We start from the raw sequence: 24,914 nt of genomic DNA, 5'->3' as shown, positions 1-24,914 counted from the left end.
CAACCAAGGCCATTTCTGTCCCATGCCCAAGCCTGAAGCCTGACTTTTCTGTTTTCTGTTGCTCCAGAGGTAGGAGCCAACCCAGTGCATCCCAATTGCAAGAGGGCAGTGGAGTCCACATCCCTAGAGATTTTTCAGCGGAATCTGGGTGGCCCCCTGTCTGGGGTGCTGTAGTAGTAGATTTCCTGCCTTGGTGGGGGTTAGACTAGATGGCCTTTGAGGTACCTTCCAACACTGTGATTCTGTGACATTTATGGCATTGTTGTACATGCTGTGAGGGGCAAAATCTCAACCACATGCCTAGCACCTTGAGTGAATAAGTGGTGATGGCCACCAACCGTCTGCTTAAGAACACCGGAAGCTGCCTTATACTGAGTCAGCCCTTGGTCCATCTGACCCAGTACTGTCGACACCGACTGGCAGCAAAGGCTCTCCGGGGCTTCAGCAGATTCCCCCCTAGTCCTCCCAGGACATGCCAGCGATTGAACCTGGGGCCTTCCACAAGGAACGCTGCTCGTCTTCGACTGAGCACTTCCACCACAAACCCCTGCTGCCTCCAGCCAGCTGGATGGTGGCCTTGGCCAGCACGTGGGAAGACACTGGGATCCAGCGGGAGCATAGCCCCAGCAGACTGGTTTGCCAGTGGGATGCATTTTTTCCAGTGGGTAGTAATTGGAGGCCAGCTGCTAGCACAGGATTTTCCTCGTCCACGCTGCCTCTTTCATCAATGAGCATCCAAGCCAAGTTTTAAGAGACCTGAGGCTGTACATGAAAGCAGGTAGTTCTTTGGAGCTTTCCAAGTGTTGCTAAGCCCAAACTCCGGCTATTATCTTTGGTCTTCCGATGTCTGTGATAGAAAGAACAGATTGAACAGGGAACCTTTTCTACATGCAAAGCATGTGTGCTACCAGAGAGCTGTAGCCCCTCACTGTGGGCATGCGGGGCTCTTTTGTAGGTGTTTTGCTGTGCAAGCTGTTTCAGGGTATCCTGAAGCATGTAGTTTGCTTCTGCCTGCAGTGGTCCTGCACCTGCCCATGCAGGTAGTGGCTCCCAGCTATTCTCTCCCCCGCACCCAAGGCCACAGGGTAGTGCTGCTTCAGAGCTGGCTTTGTCGATGGCAGAGAGTAGGAATGAATGGTAAATCCTCCCACTGGAGGGATGTAAACAGTGGGGTCCCACAGGGATCTGCATGGGTACCAGTGCTTTTCAACTTCTTCATAAATGCCCAGGAATTGGGAGTGAGCAGTAAGGTGGCCAGGCTGGCTGCTTAGACCAAATTATTTAGGGTGGTTAAAACAAAAAGGGATTGCAAAGAGCTCCAAAAAAGATCTCTCCAAATTGGGAGAATGGGCATCCAAATGGCAAATGTTCAGTGTAGGCAAGTGTAAAGTGATGCGTGTTGCATCAAGAAAGACTGACCAAGGTAGAGACCTTGGGGTTGTGGTGGACAGCTCACTGAAAGTGCCGACCCAGTGTGCAGTTGCTGAAAAAAGGCAAATTTCATGTTAGGCATAATTAGGAAAGGAATCAAAAATAAAACTGCCAAGATGATACTGCCCTGATACAAATCTATGGTGTGACTACACTTGGAATACTGTATACAGTTCTGGTCACCACACCTAAAAAAAGATATTGTAGAACTGGAAAAAGTGCAGAAAAGGGCAACTAAAATGATCAAGCAGCTGGAGCATCTCCCCTATGAGGGAAGGTTACAACTTCTGGAACTGTTTAGCTTGGAAAAAAGGCGAGTAAGGGGGGACATGAGAGGTGAGTACAAAATGATACATGGTGTGGAGAAAGTGGATAGGGAAACATTTCTCTCCCTCTCTCATAATACTAGAACCCAGTGGGGTCCTCCAATGAAGGTAAATGGTGGGAGATTCAGGACAGATAAAAGGAAGGACTTCTTCGCACAGTGCAGGATTAAACTAGGGAATTCACTTCCACAAGATGTAGTGATGGCCACCAATTTGGATGGCTTTAAAAGGGGGTTGGACAAATCTTGAATAAGGCTATCAATGGATAAGGCTACTACTCCTGATGGCTATATGCCTCCTCTAGTATCAGAGGCAGCATGCCTGTATCCACCAGTTGCTGGGGAACATGGGTGGGAGAGTCCTGTTGCAGTCATGTCCTACCTGTGGGTTTCCTGAGGGCAGCTGGTTGGCCACTGTGTGAACAGAATGCTGGACGAGATGAGCCCTGAGTCTGGTCGCACATCAGGGCTCTTCTAATGTTCCATGAAGGGTTGGGAGAGACTCCAGCCTGAAGGTCCAGAGAGCTGCTGCCAGTCAGCGTAGACAACACTAGACCGCCCAGTGGTCAGACTTGGTCCAGGGCAGCTTCTTGTGTTCCTAAGCATTCACAGCAACATTAACAAATACCAGACAGAGTGCCCAGGCTGCTGCTAAGCTGCTCTCCCCACAAGAAGAACAATACATTTCAGCATAGTGTAGGGCAAGAGGCCCACATGAAATACTTGTAACACAGCTGCAAAGCATCGCTTCACCTCTGGCGCTCCAGGACCTGGTCCTAACATTTGCCCCGAACACAAGCACCCAAAGAAAAGTTCTGTGGAACTGGGAAGCTTGCTTCCACCATTAAGAATGCTGTTTGGAAAAGGCCTGGAGCCTCAGCAGCTCCCTGCCTGCCTGCCTGCCAGCTCCTGTTCTTTTCCCCCTCACCTGTTGTGCTTTTTGTTTTTGCTAATGGAAGGTGCTTTTTCTCCTTCCCTTAGCTGGGACCTTCCCTCTTCCACAAGAGGGCACCTTATGATCAGCTGGACTCATGGACTGCTGCTGGGTGGCAGCACACTCTCCGGCACTGACTCCGGCCCCTGCGGTGCAGCCTGGCGGGGAAACGGCGCTAGGGGAGGAAACGTCCGCAGGCAGGCTGCCGCAGCTCCCTCTACCTGGTCCCAGGCAGACTCCTCAGGCTTGTCTCCAAGTTGAGAGGAAGGTGAGGCAGCTGCCTCGGAGGACCCCAGCCTGCTGGGTCAGCCACAGGGGCAGCTGTGCTTGGCAGTGCCAGGGATGGAGGAGGCTGCTGTCCGAAAGAGCACCATCCTGCTATGGGAAGAGGGGAATTGCTGGGCGCTTGCCTGTGGGAGGAGAAAACAGGTGGAGCCTCTGATGACATCATGCAACTCGCTGTAAAGTAGTGGGACTCCTTCAGGGAAACCAGCCCCTCTGTCTCTCTCTCTGCCGGTCTCCAAATCTCCAAACTGCTCACGGGCAGGTCACATGACACGGGAGTAGCACTGAAGAGACGTTGCTTCCAGGGTTGTTGTCTGCTGGGAAGGTCGCTGGGATTGGGGAGGTGAATGTGCTGCTTTAAACAGTTGGCTTTTGCTGGCAACGCTGGCCAAGCGGTGTGCTGTCAAGGCTCCGAGCCACAGAGACTGTGAACAAAAGGAAGGTCTGGGTTTGGGGTGGCAGGGGGAGAGAGGTGATGAGAGGCCATTTCTGGGATGGGGCCATTGCAATTTGGAACCAGAGAACTGGCGCATCCTGATTCCTCTGCCCTCCCATGCCGTCACAGCTGTCCTTAACACATCTCCGTTTTTGCTACAGCGGGGAAAGCAGTGCTAGGAATTTTTTAGATCCAGCAGCCATCTTGCCCATTGGCCGACTTCTCCTCAGCGTGGAGTCGCTTAAAGATTAACTTGGCCCCGTCACCTTCTTGTGAAAATGACTTTGCTCTCTCTGGACTTCGCATTCGTTTCTGTGGTCTCAAGGAGAGCATTTCTGGATCGTTTCTGCTTGCTGCAGCAGCAAGAGAGCTGCAGTCAGGGGAGCGGTGCTTCACAACGCATATGGAGAAGCAGGTCCCCAGGCTTCCCTGGCCTAGTGACCTCAAGGTGGAGACGAGTGGAACGCCTTTCCCAGGTCTGTTAGCTCGCCTGCATTGGGTGCTCTGGCTGCTGCCGCCACGTGCCCCTCTGGGGGCTCTGCTTGGATTCAGGCACATCTCTCCAGTTATTTAATGAAGTTTCAGTGAGCAGGAGGCATTCTGCTGGCCAGTTATTCAGGGTGGCCAAAACAAAGCGAGATAGCAAAGAGCTCCAAAAGGATCTCTCCGACATGGGACAATGGGCATCAAAATGGGAAATGCGATTGCAAGTGTATGCAAGTGTAAAGTGATGCACATTTGGGCAACAAATCCTAACTTCACATTTACACCAATGGGGTCTGAGCTGGCAGTGACTGACCAGGAAAGGCAAGGGGAGGTCATGGTGGATAGCTTGATGAAAATATCAACCCAGTGTGCAGCTGCTGTGAAAAAGGCAAATTCTGTGTTGGGGATCCCACTCCAGCTGGGGTGGGCAGCCTCTTTCTGCTGAGGGCCACATTCCCTTGTGAGTAAGCTCTTGGGAGGCGCATGTTGTTGGTGAGCAGGGGTGAAGCCAGCAACATGCAGGGCCTGAGCCAAAAATGGGTTTGCCACTATTCTCTCTTTCTGCCATCTCTCTCTCTGTTCTGCTGTTTTCTGTTCTCTCTCCCCCCATTCCTTCTCACCCAGCAGGCAGCCAGGGAAGGGACAGATTAGCCTTGCCAGAGGTCTGAACTGCTTGCATGTAGAGGGCTTTTGGAATTAGGTTGGGGGGGGTGTTAGGAATTAGTCTGAGGTGGCCCTAGGATTCCAGGTTGCCCTCCCCTGCCTTACGGGAACAGAATGCTGGATTAGATAGGCCTTTGGTCAGACCCTGTGGGGCTGTCCTTATGCACAGCACCCCACCTTCTACTATGTGGGGGTGTTTTTTAGTTCTATGTAGCTTTCTGCACTTTATTGCTTCATCTGGGAGGAGACGGTGTCGTTTTCGGAAGGAGAGGATAGCATTTCAGTCTCACCTCCTTGTCCCAGAGAGGTTTTAAAATGGATAAAACATGAATAAGGTGCCCATGCAGTTCCTGCAGCACACGTGCATCGGTGTCTGTGCTGCAACAGAATTGGGCCAGACATGGAGAACGTATAACTAAATCTGCAGTCTCGCCATGACGATCTTTAACAGAAAGGCCGACTGCTTCTTCAGGACCTGCTTTTCCCCCTTTGGCTTTGTTTCTGAAGCGTTTTAAACTCGAGCCTTGCCTGTACCTACACCTTTTTGTTGATTTAAAATACTTGTATCAGTGTGAATGTTTTCAGGACAGTTCACAAAATAACTTTATTATGCAATTAACAAATAATAAAGCAAACAATAAAGCAAACATTCACCCCACAAACTTCAGGTGAGCTGCTAAAACCTTTTTTTTTTTTGTGCCAGGCTTTTTAGTCTGGGTTATAAGTTTTGTTTCCTTGGTTTTTATGTTGAATTATTTTCCTGCCCTTTGTTTTGTTATATGAAATTGACTTTTGTAGTTTGGACTGTGTTTACTGTGTGTATATTTTCAACTTTTTTGTAGGCCATTTTGAGTTCATTTTATAAAGAAAAGCAGGTCATGCCTTTGCAAATAAATTCATGTTTTATACTCACTGTGTCCTCAGGGCCTCATTCACTCAATCATCAGCAGCCAACCAGTTAATGAGACTGCAGCGCAAACTGCCATGGCTTAGGGAATCCCAGCAGGTGCCAGTTTCCATAGGCAGGGGAAGACCAGTACTTGGAGGGAGAAATCCCTCGCCACCAGCCTCTTGGGTATCTCATAGAGGATGGGCCTGCCAAAGTATGTAGGTGTGTGTGTTGAAGTCTTTTGCCCTGCTCTTCAGCCAAAAAGGCTCCCAGAGCAGCTCTCATACGATCAATAACAAACAAGAAAGTCCCTGTCTGCAGGCTTACAATTTAAAAAACGCAACACCAAAAATAAAAGGGATGAGGTGGGAAGAGGAAAACAAGGAAATGCACTCACCAGTTCTTAAAGTTACACTGTTACATTGTAAGCAGCTGGAGTTACATTGTAAAGCAGCCGGAGAACAATAAAGTTACATTGTAAGCAGCCGGAGCGGAACCAGTTGAGAGGGAGAGTAGCTGGTCTTTTGGCAGGGCCGCTGGAGTACCCCTGCTTCCCTTCTCTCCCTCAGCTGCAGCCTGATTTAATGGCTGCTGCCAGACGACAGGTGATGTAGGGAGGCGTCCAATGGAGCTGGTCTTTCAGGAAAGCCGATGGGTGGGCCCTGCTGTACCCTCCCTCCCTCTGCTGTAGGCAGATGGAATCAGATACTGATGGGAGGGTTTGAAATGGAACCTCCGTTTACAGAAGCAGTCTGCCTCTGGTTACCAGATGGTGGGGATGATCCACAGCTCTGTCATGCTCTGCTTCCCAGGGCATCTGGCTGGAGGTGGGGTTCCAAATGGACCCTCGGTTTCACTCAACCAAGCAAATCTTATGCTTGCCGCTTCCCTTCCTTCCCTTAGAGCCTGTGAAAGCTGTACTATCCTCAGTCAAGAGCCTACCTTGTTCTTTGTCCGCTCTGCAGGTTTCTCCTCATACAATGGAGGTGGGATGAATGGTGCAAGCAAGATGATGGATTTCCTGGAAGAGCCGGTCCCTGGCGTGGGGACGTATGAAGACTTCAATACGATAGATTGGGTGCGCGAGAAGTCTCGTGACCGGGACAGGCACAGAGAGGTCAGTCGGAACTCCTGGGGGCTTGATTTGTTGCAGCTGGGAAAAAGGAGTTGCTGCCTCCGCTGTCATGTCTCTGAAGGTCTCCTTCTGGCACCATGAGGACAGGAGCATTTGTAGCACAGGGGGATGAGGATTTGTCGGCAGCTCAGTGCAGACTTCGAGATCTCAGCTGGTGCCTATCGGTGTCTTCACGCTTGGAAGCAGGGCCAGGGGTGATATTTCAAAGCCCCGGGGGCCAGCAGCAAGTAATTAGGAACCGGAGTTGAGAAAATATGTAAAGGCCTTTGACACTCACAATACATTTTTGAGAGACTGGGCATGCATCTGGCTGCAAAGTCTGCCCCATGAGAAGAATGTAGCATTGCACTGTTGGAAACAGCAGCAGATTGTGTTCTTTGGGGGGGGGGGGCGGGAGGGAGGAAGCCCTTTCCACCAGTCCCTGTTTTTATTTTGATGCTGTACTGCAGAAAGCTGTGAGTGGGAGCCTCGCAAGTGCGGTACCTGTTGCACTCTCGTGCTTTCATCCTCACCCTTCCTTTCAAAAGGAGATCTTTCTCCGATCGTACTTTTGTGCATATTCGCCCAGCTGGGAATGATGGGAATTGCGGTCCAACCCATCTGGAGGACACTGACTGCTCTGTGTAGTCCTCCTGCCCAGGAGTGCTGATGAAGATACTTAACTTCTGCCTCTCAAATGCTTTTTCTCCAGATAACCAATAAAAGCAAAGAGTCCACATGGGCCCTAATCCACAGTGTCAGCGATGCTTTCTCAGGATGGCTGCTGATGTTGCTTATTGGGCTGTTGGCAGGTGAGAGGGCAGAGCCGTGGCCTCCTAGTCTCCGTTCCTCCCACTCCCAGGGCTTGAAATGAAAAGCAGATGCAGGGGATCTTTACTTTCATCACCCCAAACGCCCCATGTCAGTGGAAGTGGTGCTGGGAGGGCCGGGGCAGTTCACTCCCTGATCGACGGCTCGGTCGTGCCACCCCCTCCTGTGTTACTAAACTCCTGGCTTCCAAATGCAGGGGCGTTAGCTGGCCTGATCGACATCTCTGCCCACTGGATGACAGACCTGAAGGAAGGGGTGTGCCTGAATGGCTTCTGGTATAACCACGAGCACTGCTGCTGGAACTCTCCTGAAACAACCTTCCAGGACAGGGACAAATGCCCAGAATGGAGGACCTGGGCCCAGCTCCTGATCGGCAAGGAAGAAGGGGTGGGTAGCCAGAGCAGAACGCGGTTCCAAGTGTTGGGGCAGGGGCGGACTTTGTATATCTTAATGCACACCTCTGAATTTACCTTGTTCGACCAGAGCTGGGCGGGAAAAATGAATGTGTGTACAGAGGCAGTGATCGTACAACCTTTGACTCACTGAGAAGCATCTGATGCCTTAGCAGCCTGATGGGGTGTCCTCCTGTCTCTCCTTTCTAGGGGGCGCTTGCTTACATCCTCAGCTACGTCATCTATGTCCTCTGGGCACTGCTGTTCTCTCTCCTCGCTGTGTTGCTGGTCAGGGGCTTTGCGCCATATGCTTGTGGCTCAGGGATCCCAGAGGTAAGTCCGGCGGCTGGTTTCCACCGGCAAGCCTGCCCCCTCTCTCTCCCTCGAACTGTGTTTGTTTGAGCCAAAAGCAAAGCAGTGCTGGTTCTCCTGACAGATGAGTTCAGGAGGATGAGCCTGCCTCCCCATGCCCCTGCCTGAAGTCTTCTTTAGGTGACTTCCTGTGCTGGACTCAAGAGTTGTTTGCTGCATGATGGACAGAATGGGGCAGAGAGAGCAGGGCTACTCTGCTAAAACCCCAATTCAGAAATAGGGAACATAGGGAGCTGCTTGTTACCAGGACGCACTTAGCCCAACATGGTCTCAAGCAGAGCAAAGTCTGCTTTCCCATCTCTGATTATCTATTCCTTTTAACCGGAGATATCAGGGATTGAACCTGGGACTTTCTGCATGCTCTACCCACTGAGCTACGGTAGGCTTCCTATAAAGGAGGAGCCATAGCTCAAGGGTAGAGCCCCTGCTTTGTATGCAGAAGGTCCCAGGTTTAACACCCCCTTCCCCCCGCATCTTCAGGTAGGGCTGGAAAAAACCCTGCCTGAAACCCTGGAGACTTGGTCAGTGTAGGCAATACGGGATAAATGGACTGATGGCTGGCTATTTATTTGTCCATCTAGCCTAGTATTGGCTACTCTGACTGGCAGTTGGCCCTCTGGAGTCTCCTTTCCCATCCCCAACAATCTGAACCTTTTAACTGCAGATGCCAGGGGGAATTGAACCTGGGACCTTCTACGGTGTCTCCCCAAGTAGGGGTTTATATTCCTACTGCCTCTGTATTTTAACCCTTCTCTCTGTGAGAACAGAAGTTTAAAATGCAGTAAGAATATAACTGGCGGAAGCTCTGTGGAACGTCTGGAAGAATATCTTCCACATCTCAGGTCCTGAGTTCACGGTCCTGACATCAGCCTGCCCATACTGAACATGGGGGTAACCTTCCTCGCCGTGTTTCCTGCCCTGAGGTATCAAGGTGGCTCTGCGGCAGAGTAAAGTCCACAGCCTCTGTTGTGCGGCTGCGGCTGCTGCAGTCCTCTTGGGTTTGGCTTTCAGATCAAAACCATCCTGAGCGGCTTCATCATCCGGGGCTACCTGGGCAAGTGGACGCTGCTCATCAAGACCATCACCCTGGTGTTGGCCGTCTCGTCAGGCCTGAGCTTGGGGAAAGAGGGGCCTCTGGTGCATGTTGCCTGCTGCTGCGGAAACATCCTTTGCCACCTCTTCACCAAGTATAGGAAGAACGAGGCCAAGCGCCGAGAGGTAAGAACGGGGCTCCCACGTCCTGCCGGGAGGTTCGTGTATTGGACCCAGCCCAGGCATGCATTTCTTGGAAGCGATGAAGCCGTTGCCGCCCCCACGCTCCCTTGGATGCAGCAGTTTACTGCATTGTGAAGTGGTGACTGTGTTTGTTTTGGGGGGCTGGCCTCGTGGCTGACTCTGCACAGTCCCCAGAGCGGGGAGTGGGGGGGTTCTGGGTCAGGCTGAGCTGCCCTGCTGGGACTGATGGACTCCGCTTCCCTCCTCTGGCATCTTTGCTCCAGCTTCTGTCACAAAATTGATACAGCTATGCAATGCCTAAAGGGAAGCTGCATTGAACCACTCAAGACCAGGATGTGTTCTTTCTGTTGGAGAGCTGAGATGTCGAGAGTAGCCGCACTGAACTCTTTGGCATAAGAGCATGCGATTGATCTGTTCTCCCTCCCCCTGTTAGGTCTTGTCAGCTGCTGCGGCTGCTGGTGTGTCGGTGGCTTTTGGTGCCCCCATCGGAGGTGTCCTGTTCAGTCTAGAAGAGGTAATGCAACCTTGGGACTTGCTCTTGGCCTGCGTGCTCAGCCTTTTCAGAGGCGTGGGCCCCCTGAGCCAGGGAGAGGCTCTCTTGCTTCTTGCCTTCCACGCCGACGTTGGTTCCTGGAGCGGCTCTGCATGTTGCAAATACAGAGCTGCCTTTGACATTAGAGATCTGCGGGAAGGACTGCGCTTGCCTGAGTTCTGCCTGCATCCTGGAATGCAAGGTGGGGAGCGGGGGCTGCAGCTCATTGGCAGAGCCCCTGCTTTACATGCAGAAGGTCCCAGGTTCCATCCCTGGCAGCATCTCCAGGTAGGGCTGGGGAACAATCCTGCCTGAAGCCCTGGAGAGCCACTGCTGCCACTCTGTGTTGACAATACTAGGCTAGATGGATCCAGGGCCTGACTTGGAGTAAGGCAGCTTCCTACACTGCGCTGGATTGGAGCCAGTGTGCACAGCTGTGCATATTGGTTTGCTTTTACTCTTTCTGTGAGCTGCTCTGAGCATAATCAGGAAAAATTGACATGTAAACATACTGCCGCTACTAGTAATGAACAATATTCTGCAATCTGGCTGTTGTTCCATGCAAAAGCATAATCTAAGGAAGAGCTTGCCTTTACAGCGATAAAGCCAGTTTCTAGCCCTTCCTGGCTTCAGAGTGAGTGAAGGAGTCAGTTGTGGTTTTAGAACTCATGAAACAAAGCAAACAGAGTCTCTGGTATGAGGCCCTGGAACACAAGCCTGAGCCTGCATCTCTTGTTCTGCCCCTGCACAGGTCAGCTACTATTTCCCCCTCAAGACGCTGTGGCGCTCCTTTTTTGCTGCCCTGGTGGCTGCGTTCACCCTGCGCTCCATCAACCCCTTCGGGAACAGCCGCCTTGTCCTCTTCTATGTGGAGTTTCACACCCCATGGCACCTGCTGGAGCTGGTGCCTTTTATTCTTTTGGGCATCTTTGGGGGCCTTTGGGGGGCCTTCTTCATCCGCAGTAACATAGCCTGGTGCCGGAGGCGCAAAACCACCAAGCTGGGCAGGTACCCTGTGGTGGAGGTGATCGTGGTCACGGCCATCACGGCCATCTTGGCCTTCCCCAATGAGTACACCCGCATGAGCACCAGTGAGCTGATCTCGGAGCTGTTCAATGACTGTAGCCTTCTGGACTCCTCCAAGCTCTGTGACTACCTCAACAACTCCAAGAGCACCAAGGGCGACGACCTTCCTGACAGGGCAGCAGGCAAGGGGGTCCACACAGCCATGTGGCAACTGGCGCTGGCCCTCCTCCTGAAAGCCTTCATCACTATATTCACATTTGGCATGAAGGTGAGTAAGCAATGCATGAGACGTTAGGCGGAACAATAACATACCATAGAGCATCCGTCCAAACGAGGTGCTGTACAGAATGTGTCTTTAAATTCCACAGGCTTCATCCTCAGGCATACAGTCTGGATAAGACGAGGCACGGAAGGGAAGTGGTGGGAAATGCAGAAGACTCCAGATCAGTTGGAAGCGGGGAGCTTTTATCTGGCATTTTAAGAGAGCCAGTGTGGTGTAGTAGTTAGTCTTGCACTAGAAGTGGGGAGACCTCACTTTGTCTCCCTACTTAGCCATGAAGCTCCTTGAATGATCTTCCATTGGCAGGAGCAGCGGGCCCGTCTCACAAAGTTGATGTGAGAATAAACTGGGGAGGGCAGAGCGATGCATGTTGCCTGGGGTCCTTGGAAGAAGGATGGAGTTGAAATGCAATAAACACATGTACTGAACGAAGGATACAGGTGGATGTTGGGACAGCAGGTGTTCCAGCAGTGTGAGACGAGGGTATTGGAGCAGAGACAGAGAGATCAAGTAGATCCATGGGAGCAAGAGAATGAAAATGGAGAGAGCCAAGATGATCCAGGGCTTTCCTACTCAGAAGCCTCTTGTTTATAGGAAGCCGTGTGGGTCCCACAGGCAGAGCCTACACACCTGTATGTTTCCGCAACATGACCTATCAACGTGTGGGATTGATGCGATTTCTTATGCAAAAGTGAACATCCTCTTCCACATAATCCCAAAAAGGGTTTGGCGGGGGGATGGCTGAGTTTCCCTCTGCAGTGCTGGTTGTGCAGCGTTGTGTGCTCGGGTTTAGAGTCTGCCTTTCCCCAGAGTCGTGGGGCTGCTGCTTCTGCCCATTCTGCACAGCACATTCAAAGCTTGTTTCCTGTAGATCTTGCCATTTGCTGCTGCCTGTGGGCACAAGAACCCTAGCTCCCTGTGCAGGCAGTGCTGAGATTGTTTCTCTTGCAGGTGCCATCGGGTCTCTTCATCCCCAGCATGGCTGTTGGAGCCATTGCAGGCCGGCTGTTGGGGGTAGGGATGGAGCAGCTGGCTTACTACCACCACGACTGGGCCATGTTCAGAGGATGGTGCAGCCCAGGGGCCGACTGCATCACTCCCGGCCTCTACGCCATGGTGGGGGCTGCCGCCTGCCTAGGTGAGTGGCAGGGGGGTTCGTGTCACAGGCATAAGAGCCCAGCCCTGGGACTGGTGCTTTGGCCCTGTTCAGGTGGGCCCAGCATCCTCTGCTAAAAACCACGAGTTTGAATGCTGGAGCAGCTGGCCTTAGGGATGTACGAAAGTCACTTACCTGAACCGAAATTTGATTCTCGGTGGGGGGGGAGGCGCCCCGTCCCTCCCCCCCCCCCGAAATTCTTGCCGGGGGGTAGGCGCCCCGTCCCTCCCGCCACGAATCCTGGCTGGCTGGGAATGCAAATGGTGGCGGCCATAGCCGCCGCCATTTGCGTCCCTGCAGTCAGCCGTGATAGGCTACGTAAATGTTTACGTAGCCTATCACGGCTGAGTAAAAAAAACAACAACAACAACCGCGAGTACACAAATGGCGGCGCCCATGTGCGCCGCCATTTGCGTACGCGCGGTTTTTTGGGGGTTTTTTTACTCAGCCGTGATAGGCTACGTAAACATTTACGTAGCCTATCACGGTATTTTTTAAAAATCTAGCCGTGATAGGCTACGTAAATCTTTACGTAGCCTATCACGTTTTTTTGGGGGGGGGGTATTTTTTTTACTGGAAATGGCAGCGGCGGCAGCTGGTCGGAAGACCGGCCGCCGCAGCCACCACCGCCAAACCGCTGCCGGAGCTGCCGCCGCCAGGGAGATTCGCACAAGGTAAGTCCCGTCCCGGGGGAGGGGGTGGCAGACCGTTTCGCCACCGATTTCGGGGGGCCGAATGCACTGGCCTTTGGCCTCCCCGAGATTCGTGGCGAAATTCTCTGACACCCCTAGCTGGACTCCTCAGCTGGAGCAAGCCCTTAAAACGCGGCAGATCTACCTAGCTATAGCAGAGAGCTGTGAGGAAGTGGCTCCTTGTCCTTTCTCCTCATCCTCGCTCACCATAATTTATTATTTCGACCATGCCTGTCACTCCACAAAATGAAACATGCATCTTTGTTTCTGCTCATTTAGTTGCAGGGGGAGCAGAATTGTAATTGAGATTTTTAAGAAGATATATTTTTGAAGTACTGATTCCGTGTTGAAACCAAATGATTGTTCTGAAACTTTTGTAAGGCGTTTTGGGAGCCATCTTTAATTGGCATTTGAACACGAAGCAATAGCCTTGACACTGGTATTTTTATCTGATCTTAAACTCCACATAGCAGCCTGGCACAGAACTCAGTGGAGGAGATAAGTTTTGTTTTGGTTTACCACAGTCAGGTTCTACCCACTTCTCTTCAGAAGCAGGGCCTTCTTTAAAGGCGCCTATTAAAAAGTAACTTTCTTTAAGCAGCTAGTCATAATAATCCCAACCATATTTATTTAGACCTCAGATGAGATGAATGTTGGGCACTGGAGCCATTTTAACAGGTTGATTTGGATTTCCAGCGCGCTGCTGTTGGCACCCTGTCGATCAGGTGAGCAGCTTTTAATCAAGTCAGTTTTAAAGAATTTTATATTATGTGACATAGCAAATTTATATCCTGCCACAGGATACAGTGTTAAGTCAGTAGTGTTGCAAAAACAACAAAGAGCCTTGTGGCACCTTAAAGAATAACAACGTGTGTTATGGCTTAACCTTTTGTGGACGACATGAAGTGTTATCCTGAGTTGCTGCAAGCATGTGTACACATTGGGGGAATGATTGTGAACAACGAGGTCAAAGAGAAATGAAAACCAGGAAGGGTATTTGTTGTTGTTGTTCAGTCGTGTCCGACTCTTCGTGGCCCCATGGACCATAGCACGCCAGGCCTTCCTGTCCTGCGCTCTCTCCCGGAGCGTGCTCAAGTCCATATTCATTGCATCGGTGATGCTATCTAGCCATCTCATCCTCTGCCGTCCCCTTCTCCTTTTGCCTTCAATCTTTCCCAGCATCAGGGTCTTTTCCAGTGAGTTTTCTCTTCGCATTAGGTGGCCAAAATATTTGAGCTTCAGTATCTGTCCTTCCAATGAGCAGTCAGGGTTGATTTCCTTTAGGATGGACTGATTTGACCTCCTTGCAGTCCAGGGGACTCGTAAGAGTCTTCTCCAGCACCACAGTTCGAAAGCATCAATTCTTCGGCACTCAGCCTTCCTTGCAGTCCACACAGCCATACATTACTACTGGGAAAACCATAGCTTTGATTATATGGACCTTTGTTGGCAAGGTGATGTCTCTGCTTCTTACTATGCTGTCTAGGTTTGCCATAGCTTTCCTCCCAAGGAGCAAGTGTCTTTTAATTTCATGGCTACAGTCACCGTCTGAAGTGATCTTGGAGCCCAAGAAAATAAAATCTGTCACTCTTCCATTTCTTCCCCTTCTATATGCCAGGAAGTGATGGGGCCAGATGGCATGAACTTAGTTTTATTAATGTTGAGTTTCAAACCAGCTTTTGCACTCTCCTCTTTCACCCTCAACAAGAGGCTCTTGAGATCCTCTTCGCTTTCTGCCATTAGGGTGGTATCGTCTGCGTATCTGAGGTTGTTGATAATTCCCCCAGCAATCTTAATTTCGACCTGTGATTCATAGAAACATAGAATAGTAGGGTTGGAAGGGGCCTACAAGGCCATCGAGTCCAACCCCCTACTCAATGCAGGAGTCCAAGTCAGAGCATCCCTGACAGATGGCTGTCCAGCCTCATCTTGAATTCCTTCAGTGTGGGACAGCCCACCACCTCCCTAGGTAATTGGTTCCATTGTCGTATTGCTCTAACAGTCAGGAAGTTTCTCCTGATGTTCAGCCGGAATCTGGCTTCCTGTCACTTCAGCCCATTATTCCGTGTCCTGCACTCTGGGATGATCAAGAAGAGATCCTGGCCTTCTTCTCTGTGACAACCTTTCAAGTACTTGAAGAGTGCTATCATATCTCCCCTCAGTCTTCTCTTCTCAAGGCTAAACATGCCCAGTTCTTTCAGTCACTCTTCATAGGGCTTTGTTTCCAGTCCTCTGATCATCTTTGTTGCCCTCCTCTGAACCCTCTCCAGTTTGTCTGCATCCTTCTTAAAGTGTGGTGCCCAGAACTGGACACAGTACTCCAGATGAGGCCTAACCAGTGCTGAGTAGAGAGGAACTAGTACTTCCCGGGATTTGGAAGCTATGCTTCTAAGAATGCAGCCCAAAAGAGCATTGGCCTTTTTTACAGCCACATCACATGGTTGGCTCATATTCAGCTTGTGATCGACAACAATTCAAAGATCCTTCTCGCTCGTAGTGTGGTTGAGCCACGTATCCCCCATCTTGTAACTGTGCATTTGGTTTCTTTTTCCTAGGTGCAGAACTTGGCATTTATCCCTATTCAATGTCATTCTGTTGTTTTCTGCCCAGCGCTCCAGTCTATCCAGATCACTTTGAATGTTGTTTCTGTCTTCCAAAGTATTAGCTATCCCGCCCAAGTTTGTGTCATCTGCATTCCCTGCACCTCCTTCTCCAAGTCATTAATACAAATGTTGAAGAGCACTGGGCCCAGGACTGAGCCCTGCGGTACCCCACTCGTTACCTCTCCCCAGTTTGAGACGGTCCCATTGATAAGCACTCTTTGAGTCCGATTCTGTAGCCAACTGTGGATCCACCAGATCGTTGTTTCATCTAGCCCACTTTGAGCTAGTTTGCTCATCAGGAAATCAGGGGGCACTTTGTCGAAAGCTTTGCTGAAGTTGAAGTATATGATGTCTACAGCATTCCCACGGTCTACAAGGGAGGTGACTTGATCAAAAAGTGAGATCAGATTTGTCTGGCAGGACTTGTTTTTGACAAATCCGTGTTGGCTTCGAGTAATCACGGCATTGTTTTCAAGGTGCTTTCAGATGCATTGCTTTATCATCTGCTCCAGAATTTTCCCAGAGATTGATGTCAGACTGACTGGTCTGTAGTTCCCAGGTTCCTCCTTTTTACCCTTTTTGAAGATAGGGACAACATTAGCCCTCCTCCAGTCATCTGGCACTTCCCCTGTCCTCCATGATTTCTCAAAGAGAATAGACAGCGGTTCTGAGAGTTCTTCTGCCAGTTCCTTTATTACTCTAGGATGCACTTCATCTGGCCCTGGAGATTTGAAGTCATTCAAAGTAATTAGGTGTTTCTTGACCATATGCCTATCGATCTCAAGCTGCAATCCTGCCCCTTCAGCCTGTACTTCGCCTTTGCCAGGGGGGTCATAGACCCTCTTTTGGGAGAGGACTGAGCCAAAGTAGGAATTGAGCACCTTTGCCTTTCTTTGTCATCTGTTATCGTTTTGCCATCCTTATTTAATAGCTGAACAACCATTTCTTTCCTCTGCCTTTTACTATGCACGTAGCTGAAGAAAGCCGTTTTGTTGTTTTTAGCATCCCTCGCTAACCTCAGCTCGTTCTCAGCTTTAGCCTTCCTGACACCATCCCTGCAATTCTGTGCTACCTGCCTGTACTCTTCCTTTGTTGCTTGTCCTTCCTTCCACTTCCTATATGTATGCTTTTTTGTTTTGTTTTCAGGTCATCTATAAGCTTTTTGTGAAGCCACATTGGCTTCTTCTGTTGTCTCAACCTTTTTTTCTTGTTGGAATTGTTTGTGATTGTGCCTTGAGAATTTCCTTTTTCAAAAGCTCCCACCTGTCTTGGACTCCATTTCTCATTAGAGTCGCTTGCCATGGGACCTTACTGATCATTGTTCTGAGTTTATTAAAATCAGCTTTCCTAAAATCCAGGGTATGTGTTTGACTACACTCGGCTTTTGCTTCCCTTAGAACCAAGAACTCAAGTGCAACATGGTTGCTTTCCCCCAGAGTTCCTGTAACTGCTACTTTACCCATTAAGTCATCTCTGTTGGTTAGGATCAAGTCAAGGATAGCCGATCCTCTACTTCCTTCCTCTACTTTCTGTAGGAGGAAGTTATCCGCCGCACAAGTCAGGAATTTCCTGGAGGGGCCATGTTTTGCAGAATTTGTCTCCCAACAAATATTGGGGAAATTGAAGTCCCCCATTACTACTACATCATACTTCCTTAAAACATTGGCTATTTGCTTTTCAAAAGTTTCATCCTCGTCTTCTCCTTGGTTGGGTGGCCGGTAGTAGATACCAACCACCAGGTTCCTTTTATTCTTTGCTCCATTTATTTTGATCCAGATGCTCTCGATGGGGCTACCAAGCTCATCCTCCTGTATTTCTGTGCAGAGATATGTATTTTTCACATACAGTGCAACCCCACCTCCCTTTCTGTTTCTCCTGTTCTTTTTGAACAAGTTATATCCTTCAATTGCTGTATTCCAGTCATGGGAGTTATCCCACCAAGTCTCAGTTATACCTATCAAGTCATAATTTCCCTCCTGTATTAAGAATTCAAGTTCGTTCTGTTTGTTTCCCATACTCTGGGCATTAGTATATAGACATCGAAGACCATGTGCTTCATAGTCTGGCTTTCTTCCTACATGTGTCTGAAGACTATCATTGGGCGCTATCAGAGCTGTTCTCTCCGTTGCAGTGCATGCGCCTACGTCCATTGTTACCCCCAACATGACATCTCCCTTTCCCATAGGATTCAGTTCAAAGCCCTCCTGATGAAGTTCTTCATGCTGTGGCCAAACCCATTCTTCCCATCCTTTGTGAGGTGCAACCCATCCCTTGCCAACAGCCCATCTTCCAGGAAGTATAGCCCGTGGTCCCAGAATCCAAATCTCTCTCGTCAGCACCACCTTCGTAGTCAGTCATTCACCCGGAGTATTTTTCGTTCCCTTTCTATCCCTCTTCTAACTAGTGGAAGGATGGATGAGAAAACTATCTGGGTCCCAAAGTTCTTGAGTTTCCTTCCCAAAGCTTCAAAGTCTGACGTGATTTCTTCGTAGCTCCGCTTGGCAGTATCATTTGTTCCCACATGGATGAGAAGAAAGGGATACCTGTCAGTGGGCTTTATGAGTGCAGGCAGCCTTTCAGTCACGTCTCTAATCCATCCTCCCGGGAGACAACATACCTGGCGAGTCCACGGGTCTTCGCGACATACTTGGGTCTCGATCCCACGCAGCAAGGAGTCTCCCACTACTACCACTCTTCTCTTCTTGTTGTTGTAGGCCTGGGTTTCATCGCCTCTGTTTGACTGACCTTCAGCCTCTTGCTCGCTCTCATGTAGGTTCCGCTGTGATTCTTCCTCTGCAGGCTGTCCTCCAGTCTCATCCACAAGTACCTGGAATCGGTTCCACAGCTCCACTGCTTCCACTGGTGCAGAGTGGCGTCTAGTTCTTCTTCTCCTAACTGTCACCCTTTTCCAAGGAGTATCCTCTACTCCATTTTTCTTCACCTCAGCATTTCCCACTTCTGCCTCATCTTGCTGTTGCTCTTCAAGCTTCTGGTCTTTCCTTTGCTGCTGTAGTTCCCCCATTCTGTCCAAGAACTCTTCGTGTTCTCTTATTCCCCGGAGGGTCGACAGTCGCCGCTCCAGTCCACTTACTTTTTTTTCCAGCAGCGTGATCAACTTGCACTTGTTGCAGGTGTAGGCCATGTTGTTCTCAGGCAAGAAAACAAACATTGCACACACCTTGCAGGTCATCACCACTGGAGAGTCCTGTCCTTCCATAGCCTCTTTTCCCTTTTTGTGTCTAGCTCTGTGATTGTTCTAGACTAACCTGCGCCTGTTCCTCTACTCAGTAGAGGTTAAAAGCAGAGTCCCACTGGTGTGGAAGTGTGTGTTACAAGACAAATAAATGGAAAAAAGTTAGTTAAAAAATAAAAAAAATGAAAATGAAAAAAAATAATAAAAAAAATGTTAGGGGCCTCCCCCTTGACCTCCCCCGCCGAACTCCCCTGGCCAACTCCTGTTTGCTCCCCCTGTCCACTCGCTCTCTGGGAGCTTGCTTGCTTCTGTAGTCCCTGGAGCAGCTTGCTCTGCTCTGCTCTGCTCTGCCCTGCTCTGCTCTGCTCAGCTGGGAGGTGGGAAACAGACTGAAGCCTCCCGCTCACTCAGCTGCTGGGGATACTCAGGCCACCCCCCCCCAATTCAGTTGGAGCTCTCAGAAGCACCTGGTGAGCTCACAGCCAATCAGAAGGATAAAGGGCAGCCCCCTGGGCTTCCTGCAGCCCACTTACCTCTTAGCCGCTGTCTCCTTTGTCTCCTCAACCACTGCAACTCCCCTGGCCAACTCCTGTTTGCTCCCCCTGTGCGCTCGCTCTGGTCGCTCTCTATCTGGGAGCTTGCTTGCTTCTTTAGTCCCTGGACCAGCTGGACCAGCTTGCTCTGCTCTGCTCTGCTCTGCTCTGCTCAGCTGGGAGGCAGGAAACAGACTGAAGCTTCCCGCCCACTCAGCTGCTGGGAGTGGATTCATCCAACCCGGCATTTCTCATGATGTACTCTGCATATAAGTTAAATAAGCAGGGCGACAATATACAGCCTTATCGTATTCCTTTCCCAATTTTGAACCAATCGGTTGTTCCATGTCTGGTTCTTACTGCTTCTTGACCCTCGTACAGGTTTCTCAGGAGACAGGTAAGGTGGTCTGGTACTCCCATCTCTTTCAGAATTTGCCACAGTTTGTTGTGATCCACACAATCAAAGGCTTTAGCATAGTCAGTGAAGCAGAAAGAGATGTTTTTCTGGAATTCTCTTGTTTTCTCCATGATCCAGCGAATGTTGGTGATTTGATCTCTAGTTCGTCTGCCTCTTCGGAACCCAGCTCATACTTCCCGGTAGTTCTTGGTTGACATACTGCTGAAGCCTAGCTTGTAGGATTTTGAGCATAACCTTGCTGGCATGTGAAATGTGCGCAATTGTGCGGTAGTTTGAACACTCTTTGGCGTTGCCCTTCTTTGGAACTGGAATGTAAACTGACTTTTTCCAGTCTTGTGGCCACTGTTGTGTGTTCCAGATTTGTTGGCATATTGAGTGCAGCACTTTAACAGCATCGTCTTTTAGGATTTTAAATAGCTCAGCTGGAATACTGTCATCTCCGCTAGCTTTGCTGTTAGTAATGCTTCCTAAGGCCCACTTGACTTCACTCTCGAGGATGTCCGGCTCAAGTTCAGTGACCGCACTATCATGGCTATCAGGGACATTAAGATCCTTCCTGTATAGTTCTTCTGTGTATTCTTGCCACCTCTTCTTAATCTCATCTGCTTCTGTTAGGTCCCTGCCTTCTTTGTCCTTCATCATGCCCGTCTTTGCACAAAACGTTCCCTTGAGGTCTCCGATTTTCTTGAAGAGATCTCTAGTCTTTCCCATTCTCTTGTTTTCCTCAATTTCTTTGCATTGTTCATTTAAGAAGGCCTTCTTGTCTCTCCTTACTATTCTCTGGAACTCTGCATTCAGTTGGATATATCTTCCCCTTTCTCCCTTGCTTTTCGCTTCCCTTCTTTCCTCAGCTACTTGTAAAGCCTCATCAGACAGCCACTTTGCTTTCTTGCATTTCTTTTTCTTTGGGAGGGATTTAGTTGCTGCCTCCTGAACAATATTATGGACCTCCGTCCATAGTGCCTCAGGCACTCTGTCTATCAGGTCTAATCCCTGAAATCTATTCCTCACCTCCACTGTATATTCATAAGGGATATGATTTAGGTCATACCTGAATGGTTTAGTGGTTTTCCCTACGTTCTTCAATTTAAGCCAAAATTTTGCAAGAAGCAGCTCATGATCTGAGCCACAGTCAGCTCCAGGTCTTGTTTTGACTGACTGTATAGAGCTTCTCCATCTTTGGCTGCAAAGGACATAATCAATCTGATTTCGATATTGACCATCTGGTGATGTCCATGTGTAGAGTCGCCTCTTGTGCTGTTGGAAAAGAGTGTTTGCTATGATCAGCGTGTTCTCTTGGCAAAACTCTATTAGCCTTTGTCCTGCTTCATTTTGTACACCAAGGCCGTGCTTGCCTGTTATCCCGGTGATTTCTTGACTTCCTACTTTGGCATTCCAATCCCATATGATGAAGAGGACATCCTTTTTTGGTGTTAGCTCTAGAAGGTGTTGTAGGTCTTCATAGAACCGATCAACCTCAGCTTCTTCGGCATCAGTGGTTGGGGCATAGACTTGAATTACTGTGATGTTGAATGGTTTGCCTTGGATTCGTACTGAGATTTTATTTATTTATTTATTTATTCATTCATTCATTCATTCATTCATTTCATTTCTATACCGCCCAATAGCCAAAGCTCTCTGGGCGGTTCACAAAAATTAAAACCAAACAGCACACAATAAAACAATTTAAAATATATAGAACATTAAAACCACAATATAACAATACAACCACAATAAAACCTAGCAGCAGTGCAGGAGTTTAAAATCAGATTTAAAACAGCAAAGCTAAAAGTTTAGAAAGCTAAAATGCCTGGGAAAATAAAAAGGTCTTCACCTGGCGCCGAAAGGAATACAATGTAGGTGCCAGGCAAACCTCACTAGGGAGCTCATTCCACAGCCAGGCTGCCACAGCAGAAAAAGCCCTCCTCCTAGTAGCCACCCGCCTCCCTTCCTTTGGCAGGGGCTCATGGAGAAGGGCCGCTGCCGATGATCTTAAGGTCCGGGCAGGCACATATGGGAGGAGGCGATCCTTCAGATAACCTGGCCCCAAGCCATTAAGGGCTTTGAATGTTAACACCAGCAGATAGAGATCATTCTATCATTTTTGAGATTGTACCCCAGTACTGCTTTTCCCACCCTTTTGTTGACTATGAGTGCTACATTTCCTCTAAGGAATTCTTGCCCACAGTAGTAGATATGATGGTCACCTGAATTAAATTCGCCCATGCTTGTCCATTTTAGTTCGCTGATTCCCAAGATGTCGATGTTCAATCTTGCCATCTCATGTTTGACCACCTCCAGCTTACCTTGATTCATTGATCTTACATTCCAGGTTCCTAAACAATATTGTTCTTTACAGCATCGGACTTTCCTTTCACCACCAGACACATCCACAGCTGAGTGTCCTTTCGGCTTTGGCCCAGCCGCTTCACTCTTTCTGGCGCTACTTGGAAATTCCCTCTGCTCTTCCCCAGTAGTATATTGGACACCTTCCGACCTGAGGGGCTCATCTTCTGGCATCATATCTTTTAGCCTTGTGATATGTTCCATGGGGTTTTCTTGGCAAGAGTACTGGAGTGGGTTGCCATTTCCTTCTCCAGTGGACCACATTTTGTCAGAACTCTCCGCCATGACCTGTCCGTCTTGGGTGGCCCTGCACAGCATAGCTCGTGGCTTCACTGAGTTACACAAGCCCCTTCGCCACAACAAGGCAGTGGTCCATGAAGGGGTGGAAGGGTATAGACAGTGACAATTATGTTGTTAGAGTGGCCTTTCACAAAACAGTTTGCTTTTTTAAGGGGTAAGTCAAATTCCTGGAGGATTTGCTTTATTAGCCATAATAACTACATGGAACCTCCATTTCCAGATACTTAGACCTACAGCAGTGGGAACAGGCTGCTGCCTTCATCGCCCTGCTTATGGGCTTCCTGGCTGCATCTGGTAAAAACACACTGTGGTAAAAACAGGATGTTGGACTGGATTGAACATGGGCCGGATCCAGTGGCAGGACTGCCCTGACCATATATATACCTTATTAGCTGACTTTTTTCAGCCTGCTGATATACAGAGCTATTGAGTTAGTGATGGCCACCAGAGGCTGCTTCCTACTCACAAACCTGCGAGTTCAGTAATGGTGGCCTGTTAGTTTTCCAGCTTTCCTTTGCTGTCAGAAGGACTAGGAACTTAATCTTTCTGTAATGTACATCAAAGTCGATGTATTGAGCATTCTGCCCCCCCCGCCCCTATTTTGGCCATTTCCACAGGGTGCATGTGGGCTGCAATGGATATTTGTTGATTAACAGGAGGGTGAAGAAGTGTGGGATGTTCCCTGGGAGCATGTCTCTTGCTCACCAGCACATGGCCGTGTGTGTGTGTTGCAGGAGGAGTGACGCGCATGACGGTCTCCCTTGTGGTCATCATGTTTGAACTCACCGGAGGACTGGAATACATTGTGCCCCTGATGGCTGCCGCCATGACCAGCAAGTGGGTGGCAGATGCCATTGGCCGGGAGGGCATCTATGATGCCCACATCCGCCTGAACGGCTACCCTTTCCTGGAGGCCAAGGAGGAGTTCTCTCACAAGACTCTGGCCATGGACGTTATGAGGCCGCGGCGCAACGACCCAGCCTTGACGGTCCTTACACAGGACACCATGGTGGTTGAGGATGTGGAGGCCATCATCAGTGAAACCACCTACAGTGGCTACCCGGTGGTGGTGTCAAGGGAATCCCAGCGGCTTGTTGGGTTTGTCCTCAGGCGAGACCTCATCCTCTCCATTGGTGAGTGAGCAGATGCGGGGCGGGGGGGGCGGTCTTTTCATTCTCCTACCTGAACTGCAGGCGGTTGGGATCTGGAAGGATTTTCCCCTCCATTCTGGAGGTTGGTGAGGTTTCCCCACCGTCATCTTTAACAAGACTAGACACATTGGGGGGGGGGGGGGGTCTGCTCGTGGCTACTAGTCATGATGGCTAAGTGGAGCTTCCATGTTTAGGGACCGGGGGTGCTTCCAGGTGGAACTTTTATCACACCATGGCCCTGGCTCCCCCAGAATATTACCCCAGGGAGGGGGTGTCCTGCCACGGAAGAAGACAGATGAACTGCACAAAGCCTTCTGATGGGTACTGCTATGGGCCCTCTGCTTGCAAGCTCCCAGCACAGAATGGGGAGGGCTATTCATCACCTTCATGTCCTGCTTGTGGGCATCCCAGACCTGGTGGCTTGGCCATTGTGGGGAAAGAGGAGGCTCAACTAGATGGGCCTATGGTCTGATCGAGTTTAAGGGCTCTGTTTATGTTTTTACCACAGCATATCGAGGCATCTTGCTTTTTACACAGTGCCGTGCTGTTTGTGACACAGTATGTCTCCTTTGCACCAGTGTTATGGAGACAGAGCATCACTGACCATGCTGATCCGCGTGTCTACACAGCCAGAGATGTGGGTGGTGGTTTGCTTGGCGTTCACAGAGGCCTCCCACTTCATCTTACCTTGTTATTGGGGAATTTGGGTGCCCAGAAATGCACACCCATTAAGGGGAACTGAGGAAAAGCCCTGGGCCAACAGTACGAATGAATGTCTGTAAGCAGGTCACCCAAGTTCTGTTCCAATAGCTGAATTCTTTGACCTGGCATAAACTAGACACGTTTATCTACATGTTATACATGATGCAGAGAAAGTGGATAGGTACCTCTGTCATAGTATTAGAGCCCAACGAGGTCATCCCATGAGGCTGAGTGATGGGAAATTCAGGACAGATGAACGGAAATACTTCACACATCACAAACTACGACATTTGCTACACAAGCAGCCAACTTGGATGGCTTATTTATTTCATTTCTATACCACTCAATAGCCGAAGCTTTAAGGGGATTAAACAATTCATGGAGAAGGCTACCATGGCTACTAGTCATGATGGTTGTATACCACCTCCGGTATTAGAGGCAGTGTGTCTCTCGATACCAGCTGCTAGGAAAAGTGAGCGGGAGGGTGCCCTTGGGCTCATGTCCTGCTTACGGGCACCCGGTTGGCCACTGCGGGGCAAGAATGCTGGGCTAGAGGCCTTCGGTCTGATCCTGCGTGGCTGCTCTTGT

General features: G+C 49.7%; 1 protein-coding gene across 7 annotated transcripts in view; it reads left to right on the top strand.

Annotated features, from left to right (window-relative positions):
• The window catches only part of CLCN5 (Cl-/H+ antiporter 5), a 50,362-nt gene that overhangs the window by 22,762 nt on the left and 2,686 nt on the right, over positions 1 to 24,914 (top strand). For 6 of the 7 annotated variants that reach the window (XM_084813427.1, XM_084813426.1, XM_084813424.1 and 3 more), the window contains 9 exons: positions 6,415 to 6,566; positions 7,276 to 7,375; positions 7,591 to 7,781; positions 7,997 to 8,119; positions 9,170 to 9,376; positions 9,828 to 9,908; positions 10,678 to 11,220; positions 12,184 to 12,370; positions 23,208 to 23,606. In XM_084813427.1, the coding sequence (XP_084669553.1) occupies positions 6,415 to 6,566; positions 7,276 to 7,375; positions 7,591 to 7,781; positions 7,997 to 8,119; positions 9,170 to 9,376; positions 9,828 to 9,908; positions 10,678 to 11,220; positions 12,184 to 12,370; positions 23,208 to 23,606 (1,983 nt within the window). Of the gene's footprint in view, positions 1 to 2,871; positions 2,959 to 6,414; positions 6,567 to 7,275; positions 7,376 to 7,590; positions 7,782 to 7,996; positions 8,120 to 9,169; positions 9,377 to 9,827; positions 9,909 to 10,677; positions 11,221 to 12,183; positions 12,371 to 23,207; positions 23,607 to 24,914 lie in introns of those variants that run through there. The other variant, XM_084813431.1, reaches the window with a different exon arrangement.

Source organism: Heloderma suspectum, chromosome 9, assembly GCF_057233095.1.
Source record: "Heloderma suspectum isolate Gila_16-S chromosome 9, 16-S_ref, whole genome shotgun sequence".
In the NCBI taxonomy this organism is placed as follows: Eukaryota; Metazoa; Chordata; class Lepidosauria; order Squamata; family Helodermatidae; genus Heloderma; species Heloderma suspectum.
This window is presented reverse-complemented; position numbering and strand designations above follow the sequence as displayed.